Source organism: Culex quinquefasciatus, chromosome 2 (genome assembly GCF_015732765.1).
Source record: "Culex quinquefasciatus strain JHB chromosome 2, VPISU_Cqui_1.0_pri_paternal, whole genome shotgun sequence".
Taxonomy (NCBI): Eukaryota; Metazoa; Arthropoda; class Insecta; order Diptera; family Culicidae; genus Culex; species Culex quinquefasciatus.
This window is the reverse complement of record NC_051862.1, coordinates 117,509,290-117,525,712: the sequence shown is the minus strand read 5'-3', so window position 1 is coordinate 117,525,712 and position 16,423 is coordinate 117,509,290. Positions and strand designations below refer to the sequence as shown.

General features: G+C 34.6%; 1 protein-coding gene across 1 annotated transcript; it reads right to left on the bottom strand.

The window, feature by feature from the left end:
• Positions 1-2,182: 2,182 nt before the first annotated feature.
• LOC119766290 lies at positions 2,183-14,722 on the bottom strand. The gene is made up of 2 exons (XM_038250741.1): positions 14,183-14,722; positions 2,183-2,803 (listed from the first exon to the last, which is right to left on the bottom strand). Exons 1-2 carry the CDS (start codon positions 14,720-14,722, stop codon positions 2,183-2,185), a joined length of 1,161 nt encoding a protein of 386 aa, XP_038106669.1.
• Between the last annotated feature and the right edge of the window lie 1,701 nt (positions 14,723-16,423).

Genomic DNA, 16,423 nt, shown 5'->3' with positions numbered 1-16,423 from the left:
CGAGGGTGTGGACCTCGGTCAGTTTTCCGTCGTCACCCCACAGAAGTAGTGTGATGTTGCATGTCTACAAACAAAACACAAGTACGGCGACGAGTTCCAGCCAATCATTGGATTATCGGAGTACAAACATCCGCTTTTCAAATTATTTTATCACTCGGAAACTTTGCAAAGCAGGAACGACGATGTCACGAGCACTCGACTGCTGTCGTCGAGATTTGAATCGCTTCTTATTCAAATGCGGAAAAGTCATTTGCAATAAACACTCCACAAAAGGGGGCAATCCTCCACCCAAATCCCTCCCTAACCTTTAACCTCAAATACGCGGAAAAGTTTATAATACGAGCAGCATTCGAGCGAAAGACGAAACAGCTGTCGCTAATGAGGATAAAACCGTGGCAGTGGTTGCTACAGAGTATACTAGAAGGAGCAAGTTTCTCTCCTGGTCGGAATGCCGGGGCTTTGGGGCTCAATTTTCGGCTTACCGATGCGGCACTTTGAGGTGCAGAAGAAAAGAAGCGTCACACACCACTGCGGAAACGCAACGCGATGTCAAAAAATCTGTCAAAGGTGAATAGTGCACAATATTAGAAGTGAATTATCTGATTATTTTAGGAATAAGTTAGAATATTGTCACTTTGTGGGATTTGGGTTTTGCTAATATATTTTCTATTGAAAATGCAAAAAAATCAATAACTTCAATAATTTTCCTTAATTTTATCTAAAACTTTTGGCTATAAGTTAAAATATTAGGTTTTATGTACAAAATGAATTAGTTTTCTTCATTTCATTTCTTATTATTATTCACAGCCAAATTTAATTTCATGTTCTAAGACGTTTCCTTAATCGTTCACCCAACCTCGCTTTACTTTTCTCTGCACTAAGCATAATTGAATACGTTGGTACTGCAGCGAGTTTGGTTTTTGCAATCAGGTAGAGCATCACCATCTAAGAAGGAAAAAAAGTCATGGATTAGAAAATTGTACAGACAAAACAAAACTCGGCGAAACACTATCCAGACGTTCATGCTTGTTCAAAGCGCTGCTGCTGGGCGCTCAAAGATACTAACGAAATATATGTATTTGATTTCAACCGGAAATGCAAGCAGAGCAAGCATTCTGCTCTATTCTACTTTGGTGCTGATCTGAATGACTGGGAAGTTTCACGTCATCTGAAGGTCTCTCCCCATCCAACCGCAGGGAAGCACAGCAGCACTTTTATCAGAAACACCAAAATAGCCACGAAGCTTTGTTTGCACATTTTGGTTTTTATTCGTATTTCATTTGCGATGCTTTGCCGGTGTGAATTTTGCACCCTGCTGCTGTTGCTGCTGCTGATGTGCTCCAAAAGGTGGTGAGAAGCAGCTTCCCTACTAGCCAGTGCCGTATCGAGGGGTTGATATTAGTTAGGTTGACATAGTTACAATCATTAGTGATTGGAGAACCGTTTCAAAATAATTTTTATTTTAAATGTGATCAAAAATGAACTTTCATAAAAATACAAGTAACATTTAAAAAAAATGTGAACCGTAAATTGGAGTGAGTCGGGACTACAGCCTACCCGAGCGGATCGAAATAACTGGAAAATTTCAAGATCTGTCATTTTTTTTCTGAACTTATTTTTATTAGGTCCTTTTAGGTGCTGTGACGAGGTTGGGACCGAGGATCAGTAAAACAATATATAATAACAAAAAAAAACTCCTTAAATTCCATACTTGGAGATCATGTAACTGACGAGGGTTACTTGGTCCAAGCGGGTCTTGCAGGTCTTTAACCTGCCGATGTACTCGGAGAAAATCCCCCACAGCTCAGCCGAGCTGTAGAGTGCCTCCCCGGCTTCCTTCTCCGTGGCTCCACCATCTCGGGGGCCACCTTGGTTGCTTCCTGCGGGTCGAGGGCGATCCTTCAATTTTCCGTCCGGAACTGCGCCCGGCAGCGAAGGGAACTCCGCCGGCGTGAACGCCGGAACTGCTGGACTCTGCTTCTCCGCCTTCCTTGCCGGCGGTTTTGGTTTCGACGCATGCTGTCGCCGCTGGATGAAATCCGCACGCTTGGGGCAGCTGCGGTCCGTAGCTTCGTGGGCACCAGAGCAGTTGGCACACCGCTTTGGCTGGACTTCCTGGACTTCACACTCGTCCGTCTTGTGGGAACCCCCACAGTTGTTGCAAGCGCTTGATTTTACTCAGCTACTTGAGGCTGGTGTACCCCTTGGGAAACGTAACAATGTACGGGGTTTCCTCTGATGAGGCGAACTCTCCCTTTCTCTTGATGGCGTGCACCTCCACAGCATCCAGGTTTTGCGATTCCTTGAGGTTCTTCTTGACCAATTCAGGTGAAGCCGACGGAAGTCCTCGGACGACGACGCGGAGTTGCCGCTCGCTTCGTTTCTCGTGGGTGTAGAACTCCACTTTGTTCACAATCAAGTGGGCCCGCGCGGTCTCAAAACGCTCCTCGGAGGAACTTGGTTTGGTTGTGCACGGCGACATTACAGTCCTCAGCTTGGCGTAGCTCGTATTCTTTACCACTAGAGGAGGTGGTTTCTTGGCCACTGGAACCACTGGAACCGGTGGGACGCTTCCTTTCCCGGCTGGGATACCATTGTTATTGTTGTAGTTGTTGTTCCCCGCCAGCGGGCTGAACTTGTTGTTGTTGAGAAAATTCTCCTCTGGGCCATCCCCGACAACGGCTCCGTTGCTGGTCTTCCTTCGCTTCCCTGTTCCATTTACGGAACGAAACTCGTCCCCGTCGGAGGATTCTTCCACCTCTATCCGTAAGCCGCGCCACGAAAATAGCAGAAAAAACAACCGCTGTCAGACGTAAACTGAAGATCTGTCATTGTTAGCAGGTCAGAACTTGTTATTAAAACTAGAGGTGGGCAAAAAAAGAGCGAGCCGCTCAAAGAGCCGGTTCACTGAAAAAAGCGAACGAACCGTGGCTCACAAAAAAAGAACCGCGGTTCTTTTTTTATCCCCGGTCTTCTGAAAGAACCGTTTCAAGATGATTTTTGAGATTTTTGATATAAATATAATTTATTGAATTTTCAAAACAAAAAATATTAGTAAATTTGTTTTTGAGTATTGGAAATGCAATTTCAAAAATGTCAATGCTTATAAAAATTAATCCCAAAATAAATGATTTGTTAAAATCTTTCCAAAAATTTACTGAATACTGAATATTTTATCGATTCAATCAGAATGTAGAAAAAGTTCACAGTATTTTTTCTATAAATAAAATATTAGCATTATTTCAATTCATGTAGAAATTAATACAATTTTAAAATTACAAGCAACAGCATGTTTGCATTCTAGCATTCTATTATTCGAATGTTTAGGTTCGAGTAGAAATCTTGACATGAAGACCACCACTGCCCACCATTGAAAAAACGGCTAATATCCACTTTTGGCAAAAACGAGATATTAGCACCAGGTCTTAGAGGACGTTCCAACGCATCTTCTGGAACTTGAATTTTACTGAAATAGTGTCTAGACTTGGCTGCCGATGCGAAAAACCAAACGGCTAATATGCCACTCTTATGGGAAAATACCTTAACGGAGATTTTGTGTCAAACACTAAAACGCGTTTTTCTCGGAATACTTGATTTGGCATAATAGCCGAATTTTCAATTATGGGCAGACCAAGACCTACAGTATGTAAAAAAAGTATTTACACCCCTTGGGCACTATGCACATTTTGTGATGAAACATGTAAAAAATTTAAAGTTTGACAGGAACCTAGTACTACGTTTTGTTCAGAAACTCATGCCAAACATTTTGCTAAAAAGCTCATGAAAAATGATTTCTATAAAAAGTTATATAACAAATACTATTACGAAAATAAAAAAGGTGCAAAAAAAGTTTGTACACCTTTCGAAAAATTAACATAAATAATGTTATTTGTTGACAAATCACCATAAATCCAGTCTCCCAACTCCAAATAGGCATCCTTGACTGATTAAAAAAATAATTTGGATTGAATATAAAGTTTACTAACTACTTAGTATAAAAGTTTATATAACTCTGAAATTCTATATAAAACTTATCTAAACTTAATTTTGCAAACTTTTAATTCAAATAAATGTCAATATATTACCATAGAATTGCTAAATAAACATTTTGGAGTGGGTATAACACCGTTTTGGGGTATTTGTATCGATAGAATAGATTTTCGTTGGAATTTCGTACCAACCCGGAATTACGTTGTCGGAAAATCCGCCGGCATCTGAACCGGTCCTCAATTCACAAGTCAACCTATGTGGCATCAGAAAGGGCATAAAATTTCCGATCTTTTGATACCCATACATCCAGGTTTTCTATAAAACCCACGTTTTTAAATACCTAAGCAAAAACGTTGTTATGGTTTCGTTTGAGCAACCTGCCAAAAATGTATGGAATTTCGTAATTTTTGTTCTCGTGAATCAAACTTACTTTTTGCCCAGGTATTTAAAAATGTAGGTTTTAAAGAAAACCTAGATGTATGGGTATCAAAAGATCGGAAATTTTATGCCCTTTCCGATTCCACATAGGTTGACTTGTGAATCGTGGACCGGTTCGGATGCCGGCGGATTTTCCTACGACGTAATTCCGGGTTGGTACGAAATTCCAACGAAAAATCTATTCTATCGATACAAATACCCCCAAAACGGTGTTATACCCACTCCAAAATGTTTATTTAGCAATTCTATGGTAATATATTGACATTTAGTTGAATTAAAAGTTTGCAAAATTAAGTTTAGATAAGTTTTATATAGAATTTCCAGAGTTATATAAACTTTGATACTAAGTAATTAGTAAACTTTATATTCAATCCAAATTATTTTTTTAATCAGTCAAGGATGCCTATTTGGAGTTGGGAGACTGGATTTATGGTGATTTGTCAACAAATAACATTATTTATGTTAATTTTTCGAAAGGTGTACAAACTTTTTTGCACCTTTTTTATTTTCGTAATAGTATTTGTTATATAACTTTTTATAGAAATCATCTTTTCATGAGCTTTTTGTAGCAAAATGTTTGGCATGAGTTTCTGAACAAAACGTAGTACTAGGTTCCTGTCAAACTTTAAATTTTTTACATGTTTCATCACAAAATGTGCATAGTGCCCAAGGGGTGTAAATACTTTTTTTACATACTGTAGGTCTTGGTCTGCCCATAATTGAAAATTCGGCTATTATGCCAAATCAAGTATTCCGAGAAAAACTGATTAAAAAAATAATTTGGATTGAATATAAAGTTTACTAATTACTTAGTATAAAAGTTTATATAACTCTGGAAATTCTATATAAAACTTATCTAAACTTAATTTTGCAAACTTTTAATTCAACTAAATGTCAATATATTACCATAGAATTGCTAAATAAACATTTTGGAGTGGGTATAACACCGTTTTGGGGTATTTGTATCGATAGAATAGATTTTTCGTTGGAATTTCGTACCAACCCGGAATTACGTCGTAGGAAAATCCGCCGGCATCCGAACCGGTCCACGATTCACAAGTCAACCTATGTGGAATCGGAAAGGGCATAAAATTTCCGATCTTTTGATACCCATACATCTAGGTTTTCTTTAAAACCTACATTTTTAAATACCTGGGCAAAAGTAAGTTTGATTCACGAGAACAAAATTACGAAATTCCATACATTTTTGGCAGGTTGCTCAAACGAAACCATAACAACGTTTTTGCTTAGGTATTTAAAAACGTGGGTTTTATAGAAAACCTGGATGTATGGGTATCAAAAGATCGGAAATTTTATGCCCTTTCTGATGCCACATAGGTTGACTTGTGAATTGAGGACCGGTTCAGATGCCGGCGGATTTTCCGACAACGTAATTCCGGGTTGGTACGAAATTCCAACGAAAAATCTATTCTATCGATACAAATACCCCCAAAACGGTGTTATACCCACTCCAAAATGTTTATTTAGCAATTCTATGGTAATATATTGACATTTATTTGAATTAAAAGTTTGCAAAATTAAGTTTAGATAAGTTTTATATAGAATTTCCAGAGTTATATAAACTTTTATACTAAGTAGTTAGTAAACTTTATATTCAATCCAAATTATTTTTTAATCAGTCAAGGATGCCTATTTGGAGTTGGGAGACTGGATTTATGGTGATTTGTCAACAAATAACATTATTTATGTTAATTTTTCGAAAGGTGTACAAACTTTTTTGCACCTTTTTATTTTCGTAATAGTATTTGTTATATAACTTTTATAGAAATCATTTTTTCATGAGCTTTTTTTAGCAAAATGTTTGGCATGAGTTTCTGAACAAAACGTAGTACTAGGTTCCTGTCAAACTTTAAATTTTTTACATGTTTCATCACAAAATGTGCATAGTGCCCAAGGGGTGTAAATACTTTTTTTACATACTGTAGCTATTTGATGTTAGCAGTTTCAAAAAAACGGGTGCCACGATATCTCAACATTTATTTGACCAAATCGGCTCAAAATTTTGGTAAAGACTCGTTAAACTGGTCCTGTGTGCATGACGAATGCCGATTTTCAAAAATATTATTTAAAAAAAAGATAAAAATATTTTTGTGTTTTTCATACAAAAAATCGTCAATTTTTGATTTTTGTATTTTTTAAAAAAGCAAAATTTTAAAATCGGGCTTCGTCATGCACACGGGTTATATCTTGAGAGTCTTCACCCTGAATTTCAGCCAATTTGGATTATCCCATCTCGAGATATCGTGGCACCCGTAAATCAACTCGGTGTTTCGAGAAAAACGCTCAGAAAGTTTGACAGTCCGCTTTGCGCACGGCAAAATGTTGAGCTTAAAATTGTCTCTAACTCTATTTAATCATGAAATATCTTCATGAAACTTTCAGGAGTAATTGAAAATCATCTTTTTAGTGGATTCAATAAATTTTCTGTAATATGAAATTTTGCGATTTTCTACATATATATAACCCCTTAAAAGCTATTTTAGCCTTTCGTCGGACGGGAAGTATATGTTGGCCCAGGACTAACCTAAAAAAAAGAAGATTTTAGGAGCACACGGGAAACAAATTTCTTGTAAGGAGCGGCGGCCGTGGCTGACTGGTTACGGTGTTCGCTTTGTAAGCGAATGGTCCTGGGTTCGTTTCCCATCTGCTCCCAACGAGAAAGTATAGGAAATATAAATCTTGAAACTCTGAACATGTACGAAAAATCAAAGTCGCTCGAGTCGGGGTTCGATCCCCCGTCCTTAGGATTGGTAAGCAAAAATGCTAACCACTAAGCCATCACGACTTGGTGAGCTAAAACTAGAATTAGGAATACTGTTACCACCATCAACTATATACGCGCTGGGTCCTTGTCCATTTGACAAGGGTTCGGAAGTTCTAAATAACGTTTGAATCTGATTGGTGCAAACGTTCTTCAGGGCGGGGCTTGTCGACAAAAGCTGAAGTACCTCGCGCTCGGCTAGCCAGCGTAGAAATGGGTCACCGAAGCTCGGCAGAGCTAACACCTTCCAAATGCCTATGCGAGTTATTTGCATGTGAGCAGTTCTCTAGGATTTCGGTCATTCGATTTTTTTTTGTATTTTTTAATCCGACTGAAACTTTTTTGGTGCCTTCGGTATGCCCAAAGAAGCCATTTTGCATCATTAGTTTGTCCATATAATTTTCCATACAAATTTGGCAGCTGTCCATACAAAAATGATGTATGAAAATTCAAAATCTGTATCTTTTGAAGGAATTTTTGATCGATTTGGTGTCTTCGGCAAAGTTGTAGGTATGGATACGGACTACACTAATACACGGTAAAAAAATTTGGTGATTTTTTATTTAACTTTTGTCACTAAAACTTCATTTACAAAAAATACTATTTTTAATATTTTTATTTTTGATATGTTTTAGAGGACATAAAATGCCAACTTTTCAGAAATTTCAGGTTGTGCAAAAATCATTGACCGAGTTATGAATTTTTAATCAATACTGATTTTTCAAAAATCGAAATTTTGTCGTAAAATTTTTCAACTTCATTTTTCGATGTAAAATTAAATTTGCAATGTACTTTAGTGAAATTTTGATAAAGTGCACCGTTTTCAAGTTATAGCCATATTTAAGTGACTTTTTGAAAATAGTCGCAGTTTTCATTTTTAAATTAGTGCACATGTTTGCCCAGTTTTGAAAAAATATTTTGAAAAGCTGAGAAAATTCTCTATATTTTGCTTATTCGGACTTTGTTGATACGACCTTTAGTTGCTGAGATATTGCAATGCAAATGTTTAAAAACAGGAAAATTGATGTTTTCTAAGTTTCACCCAAACAACCCACCATTTTCTATCGTCAATATCTCAGCAACTAATGGTCCGATTTTCAATGTTAATATATGAAACATTTGTGAAATTTTCCGATCTTTTCGAAAAAAATATTTTCGGAATTTTCAAATCAAGACTAACATTTCAAAAAGGCCAAACATTCAATATTACGCCCTTTTAAAATGTTAGTCTTGATTTGAAAATTTTGAAAATATTTTTTTCGAAAAGATCGGAAAATTTTACAATTGTTTCATATATTAACATTGAAAATCGGACCATTAGTTGCTGAGATATTGACGATAGAAAATGGTGGGTTGTTTGGGTGAAACTTAGAAAACATCAATTTTCCTGTTTTTAAACCTTTGCATTGCAATATCTCAGCAACTAAAGGTCGTATCAACAAAGTCCGAATAAGCAAAATATAGAGAATTTTCTCAGCTTTTCAAAATATTTTTTCAAAACTGGGCAAACATGTGCACTAATTTTAAAAATAAAAACTGCGACTATTTTCAAAAAGTCACTTAAATATGGCTATAACTTGAAAACGGTGCACTTTATCAAAATTTCACTAAAGTACTTTTTGATTGCAAATGTGATTTTACATCGAAAAATGAAGTTGAAAAATTTTACGACCAAAATTTCGATTTTTTGAAAAAATCAGTATTGATTAAAAAATTCATAACTCGGTCAATGATTTTTTGCACAACCTGGAAATTTCTGAAAAGTTGGCATTTTATGTCCTCTAAAACATATCAAAAATAAAAAAATTAAAAATAGCGTTTTTGTAAATCAAGTTTTAGTGATAAAAATTAAATAAAAAATCACCAAATTTTTTTACCGTGTATTATTTTTTCCAGTGTAGTCCGTATCCATACCTACAACTTTGCCGAAGACACCAAATCGATCAAAAATTCCTTCAAAAGATACAGATTTTTGAATTTTCATACATCATTTTTGTATGGACAGCTGCCAAATTTGTATGGAAAATTATATGGACAAACTAATGATGCAAAATGGCTTCTTTGGGCATACCGAAGGCACCAAAAAAGTTTCAGTCGGATTAAAAAATACAAAAATTAAAATTGAAGAAAAAAGACCGATTTCGTAGAGAATTGCTCATGTATAGAAAGTAGATTTAAAAATACATGGAAACAACTCAATTTGTAAGAAGCGACCGCGTGGTCCCGTTTGGTTGGTTGCACACACACACACACACACACGGGAAACAAATTTCTTGTACCCGGATGAATGTCCTATGTCACAAAAGTTTTTGCATAAACATTGGACAGTTATGCAACAACGGACAGAGCAAAAGAAACCGAAAAGCTCCGATATCTTACATGTTGAAGGAAACAACGGTAGACAAGCTACTACAAACGAGTATAAGTCGAGCCAAAACATATATGCGCCAGCATTCTCGCGCCAGTATTCGAAGCTCAACTTGACAACTTGGCGACGAAGCGTCGAAAATCAATGCAGTGTGATTTTTTGGCGATTTTCCGATTTATATTCATGTTGTATCGTCTTATTTACGAAGATGAAAATGACTTCCAGCCATAAAGTAAAACCTATACCTTTCTTTAGTAAGAAAGGCAAAAAGTAAATCGTTCTAAAAATTGTTCGGGATTGCCGATCGATGTCAAATTTGTTTCAGATGCTCACTCATGGTCTGTACTATGAATGTAGGAAGAAATTTCGGATAAAATTAGAAACGAAAAATGTTGGAGAAGGTCACCAGGTTGGCTTTTACCTTTTCTTAGGGTTTTTTTTTCTTATGGTACACATAAATAAATATTTCCGAATTTCCAAATTTATGATGTAACACTTTTGCACGTCATTAAACATTTAAATTCAAATGCAATTTGATGTAAATTTGCAACAAACTATACGTAAAAACATAATTTTACGTGTGATTCAACCGTTTACGTCGAATCACAACGTTTGACAAATTTGGTCAAAGAATAAAAAAAAAACATTTTTTTCATGGTTAAAATAATGTCCTTGATGAAATTGGTGAATGATTTCCCATAGTTCTAGCCATAATTATCAAAATATAAAAAAAAAACGGAATCGACGTAACACCTTATAATATGGCCCTCTTAAACCTTGCGGTTTCGTCAACGGATCCACAGGCGTGTATCGTTCTTTTTGCGACAAGACTCCGCCTCCCGGGTCTGCTAAGTGTGAAAGTATGGGCACGGGGAGAGGGCACCGAGTACCTATATTTACACTACACTGTATATATAAAATAATAACAAATTGGGTTATGGAAAATTGGTCCAAGTATCAAATTGAGGTATTTTAGTTTGGTATCACAGTGTTTTATCAAATTCCTCTCGAATTATGGAAAATTGTTGACCAACTGTCAAAAGGTCATTCATTTTGCGCTAAAATGACGGCTCAAAGCGAATGCTTTCATTGACATCTGATTTTATTCCAACCGGGGGATGTATTGCGTAACGGTACCATGAATTAAACGGCAGTGCTCGCTCTGTGTTACTCTGTGATTGAACCATCAACTTTTTGGTTGTTGAACCGACTTGCTACAACCGCGCCATGAACGCTTGATGAATTGTGAGGGACAGAGCGCCAACATATTCATCTCTCTGAAGTGTTGCTCGAGGATGCGTCAGCATCATATGTGTTGGTGAGAACCGCAGATCGCTGACAAGTTTACACACGGGCAAAATTGATATACATGCATGCTGTAAAATCTGTTTTAAAAGGTTACCCGATAGTGAAGATGTGGTGAACAGAGCATGATTGGCGTTTCAAACAATTTAAGAAACTAAGAACATTAATTATTTTTAGGAAGACGAACAATTAAGGAAAATCAGTCATTAAAATCGAACCCTGGTGACGAGTACTCAGGCAAACTCGGTTTGCTTTTGAACCTTCATTCGTGTTTGACCTTGAACACTGTTCTGTTTGAAACAGGGTTCGTCGGGTTCGCCGAACAATTGTTTGAACCCGTGTTTGAATCAATTGTTGTCACCAGAGTTCAAACTCAAGTTTGAAACTCAGCGTGAACTTGGGTTTGTGTTTGAACATCCGCACAAAACGGCATCAGAAAAGAGTTGCTGTTTGGACGCGGGTGAGAAAATTTGGACAGAAGTTCAAACAATGAACGGTTCGGCCAATGACCGAGGAAAATGCTTCAAGCGAAAGGTTTTTTTTCGGTTTTTAAAAATAGTTTATTTACCCATTGTTCGTGTTACAAACTATCATAACCTGCTCTTAACAAATGTTCAAACTATTTCCAAAAATAATCCTTATGTTTTTTCGCTCATTCCATCTATGCTCTCTTATATCCTTTTTCAAAACAAATAATGACGGTTCTGATACTCTCAAACTGTAACTGATTGTTTTTACTGCAAGCCATAAAGCTGCCTTTTGTGATTCGCTTTTCTCATCGAGATCTAATTGAAGAATATCCTCTAAATCAACTACATTCATTTTATATCGATTTTGGACAATACGACTACTCCATTCCCACACTTCTTTTGCTCTTGGGCATTCTTTTATTCTGTGTGAATTTAAATCAATTCCACCACATTTGTCGCAAACAGCTGACGTCAAATTTCCAATATTGTAACTTAATAATTTTTCTTTGTTAGGTAATAAATCATTTACGAAACCAAACATTTTTGCACGATCTTTCATTTCGAGGAAGCTTTCACTACAATTTTTCCAAATTAAAGTCCACTTTAAACTCAATTTCCCTTCAATAGCTGGTGATTCACTATTAAGTGAAACAAAATAATTATACATCAATTTTACAGTATTTAAATTATGATTGGCAACAACTGCCTTCCCTTCATTCAACCATTCTCTTGCATTACGTGTAAGTTTCTGCGGTGAATCTAAATCTATCAAATAACTTTCATCCAGTTGTGTTCCATGTGCATTTAAATTATAAAAAATGTTTTTCAGAAATAATGCTTCTGGATCAACAAGCCTAAGACCTCCCTTGAAAAAATCTAAATAAAGTTGTTTTCTATCTAATTTAAAAATGTATCATTTCCAAATAAACTTGACGCACGCCGATTTTATTTGAGCTAGATGTGAATTTTCAAGTGGAAACAATTGTGCAACGTAGCATAATTTCGATAAAATATAGGTGTTCAAAACAATACATCTTTCGATGATGTTAATTTTCCTTACATTATGCTGAAGCATAGATAAATTGATATTAGTGACCAGTCGTTTATAATTATTATTCACAGTACTTGACCAACTTTTCTCAAATATAACCCCAAGAACTTTCAATGCTTCAGTCTCTTTGAATTTCTGTGGACCAACTTTAGCATTGTTCAACCTAAGAAATACTGATTTAGCAAAATTTAATTTAATAGATGCATACTTCGAAAATGTATCAATTACTTTTATAAAATTATCAAATTCATAATCATTCTTAACAAAAACTACTATATCATCGGCATAAGCTAAAACATTTATGAATTTCCCATATACTAAAACGGGAGGAATAGTAACTGAAATTTTTCTAAGCAGAGGTTCTATGTAAAGTACAAAAAGGATCATGCTTAAAGGACAACCCTGTCGTACTGAGCTGCTAATATTAATTTCAGAAGTTAAAAATCCATTAACCAAAACTCGAGAGGCTGCATTAGCGTATAAGTTTTTCAAACAATCTATCAGTTGAGTAGGAAACCCAAACTTCTCCAGGACTTTCCATAGATAGGAGTGATTAACTCTATCAAAAGCCTTATTCAAATCCACGCTTACTAAACAACCCTTAAAACGCTTAGACTCACATGCTCGAGTGAGAATTCTGCGAATGTCCTTTAAATTGTCTATACAAGAAGAATTTGGCAAACATGCTGTTTGACCAAAACCTAGCAATTTACCCATGTAAAACTTCAAACGTTTAGCAATAATTTTCATAAATAATTTATAATCGCAATTTAACAAACTAATCGGACGATAATCATCCAAATGCACATTATTTGCACCTTTTTTAGGTATTAACGTAATAATTCCATCTGTAAAAGTTTTTGATGGTCGCATATTACCTAAAAGATATCCATTAAATAATAATACTAAATCAGCCTTTAAACAATCAAAATCATTAATATAAAACTCATATGTTAATCCATCAGGGCCCGGTGACTTTTTACGGGTACAATTTTTTTAAATTTCCTCGATTTCAACTACTGTTATAGGTCGCATAATGTCATCTCGGTCATCTTGATCTAGCGAACTATTTAAACAATGTATAGGATCTTCTGCATTCAGTTGCTGAGAACTGTTATTATCTTCGGTAAATAAATTCGCATAATATTGATAAACCTTATTTTTTAAAACATTTATATCTACAACTAAGATATTACCGTCTTTAAGTCTTAAGTTAGAACTAGACTGAAATCTTTTAACTTTAGCAGAAACTTGATATAAATTTACCATTTCATTTTGCAAAATATTTCCATTATTTAAATTGTTTCCTAAATGTTTCATACGGTTCGATTCAATCTCATATAAACGAGATTTAATCATTTTAATATCTAATAAAGTTTCCTCATTTCTATTTTTCTTATCCATCCATTCTTACATTTTTCTATAAAAGTAAGATTTCTCATTAGAAATTTGTTGGTTTAACTCCCAACTCTTATTTTGATAAAATAGTTTAAACTTTTTTTTTGCAATTACGTTCCACCAAAGATTTTTATCATCGGTGTACTGATGTCTTAACTTCCACGTTTCGAAACATTCAGAAAATTGATCCGAAACTGAACTAAACTAACTAAATCTACTATACAAAACTATAACTAATGTTTAAAAAAGCAAAGAAGCAAACCCTATTCTCCTACCAAATCACAGTGAAACGTCGTCCAAAACTTCCCCCCCACACCCCTGTTCCCCCCCAGTCCCCTGTTCCCCCCGGCTCCCTGTCCCCCCCCCCCAGACCCCGCTACCTTCATTTCGTCGACGCCATCCACATCCATCTCACCACTACTCGGCTGCTTGGCTTCCTCGTTCGTCTCTGCCGTCACGATGATCTTCGGCTTCTTCGAGTCGCCGTTCTTCGGTGCCGATCGACTTCTGTCTCTGTTCCGCTGCGCATCACTGATAGCGGTCGGACGCGGAGTTCGCGGACGCAAAAACTTCGGATCGACCGAACCCGATGCACCCGATGAACCAGCCGAACTTGAACTCACTTTCTTGGGATTTTTCTTGTTCTTCTCCTTCTTCGGTGGCACCACGCACCAGCCGTCTCCATCTTGCTTGTTCTCCTGCTGTGGCTGCTGCAATTGATCCGCGACTGCTTGAGACCAAAGATCGTCCGTCTCCTTCGCTGCTGCGATTTGCTTTCCGCTGGACGGTCCAGCGGGAGGCGCCTTTTCCTTCCCTTCCACCATACTCTGCTGCAGTTTCATCAAAGCCGTTTGAGGAAACAGAGCGTTGAGGTTCGTCATCGTTGCCTCTGGTTCCTTGCTCAAGGTCGGTTCCGCCATTTTTTGCTTGAACCACCGAGCAGCTCCACCAGCAACCGCGGCGCTGTAGGAACCGCGGCTAGCACACGGAAAGAAATCCTGTCATCGGATCCGTTTACATTGTAAACAATTTGCTCTAGATTTCGTTTACAAATGTTATCGATCCGTCGTCCGTTCACATTTGCAACAAAAACGATTACATTGTAAACGCAATTTGCCAACATAACGCCCTCCTTAATTTGGTAACGTTCTGCATACTTGCAGGCGTTTCTGCCGGTTCAGCCATAGAACCCCTGAAAGTATGCAGCACGTAGTGCTGCTTTTTGAGGGTGGAGCTACTTCTTCTTCTTTGTTACATATTTCGGATACCCGCAATAGGGTTGGTAAAGAAATAGGGTAGTTAAAATTATTATTATAATTGTTTTATTTAAAAAAATTAAAAAAAAACAAAATTTTCAAAAATTTCAAAAATTTCAAAATTTTCAAAATTTTAAAAATTTCAAAAATTTCAAAATTTTTTAAAAATTTCAAAATTTTCAAAAATTTCAAAAATTTCAAAAATTTCAAAAATTTCAAAAATTTCAAAAATTTCAAAAATTTCAAAAATTTCAAAAATTTCAAAATTTTAAAAATTTCAAAATTTCAAAATTTCAAAATTTCAAAATTTCAAAATTTCAAAATTTCAAAATTTCAAAATTTCAAAAATTTCAAAATTTCAAAATTTCAAAATTTCAAAATTTCAAAATTTCAAAATTTCAAAATTTCAAAAATTTCAAAATTTCAAAATTTCAAAAATTTCAAAATTTCAAAAATTTCAAAATTTCAAAATTTCAAAATTTCAAAATTTCAAAATTTCAAAATTTCAAAATTTCAAAATTTCAAAATTTCAAAATTTCAAAATTTCAAAATTTCAAAATTTCAAAAATTTCAAAATTTCAAAAATTTCAAAATTTCAAAATTTCAAAATTTCAAAATTTCAAAAATTTCAAAAATTTCAAAATTTCAAAAATTTCAAAATTTCAAAATTTTAAAATATTCAAAATTTCAAAATTTCAAAATTTCAAAAATTTCAAAATTTCAAAATTTCAAAATTTCAAAATTTCAAAATTTCAAAATTTCAAAAATTTCAAAATTTCAAAATTTCAAAAATTTCAAAAATTTCAAAATTTCAAAAATTTCAAAATTTCAAAATTTCAAAATTTCAAAAATTTTAAAATTTCAAAATTTCAAAATTTCAAAATTTCAAAATTTCAAAATTTCAAAAATTTCAAAATTTCAAAATTTCAAAATTTCAAAAATTTCAAAATTTCAAAATTTCAAAATTTCAAAATTTCAAAATTTCAAAAATTTCAAAAATTTCAAAATTTCAAAATTTCAAAAATTTCAAAATTTCAAAATTTCAAAAATTTCAAAATTTCAAAATTTCAAAAATTTCAAAAATTTCAAAAATTTCAAAAATTTCAAAAATTTCAAAAATTTCAAAAATTTCAAAAATTTCAAAAATTTCAAAAATTTCAAAAATTTCAAAAATTTCAAAAATTTCAAAAATTTCAAAAATTTCAAAAATTTCAAAAATTTCAAAAATTTCAAAAATTTCAAAATTTCAAAATTTCAAAATTTCAAAAATTTCAAAATTTCAAAAATTTCAAAATTTCAAAATTTCAAAATTTCAAAATTTCAAAATTTCAAAATTTCAAAAATTTCAAAAATTTCAAAATTTCA

What these genes read in the sequence shown, in the direction of transcription:
- LOC119766290 (XM_038250741.1), bottom strand. Translation starts at nt 14,722, where the DNA reads ATGGCGGAACCGACCTTGAGCAAGGAACCAGAGGCAACGATGACGAAC. An exon ending in ATGGCGTCGACGAAATGAAG is followed by an intron (nt 2,804 to 14,182) that starts GTAGCGGGGTCT and finishes TACGTCTGACAG; the next exon opens with CGGTTGTTTTTTCTGCTATT.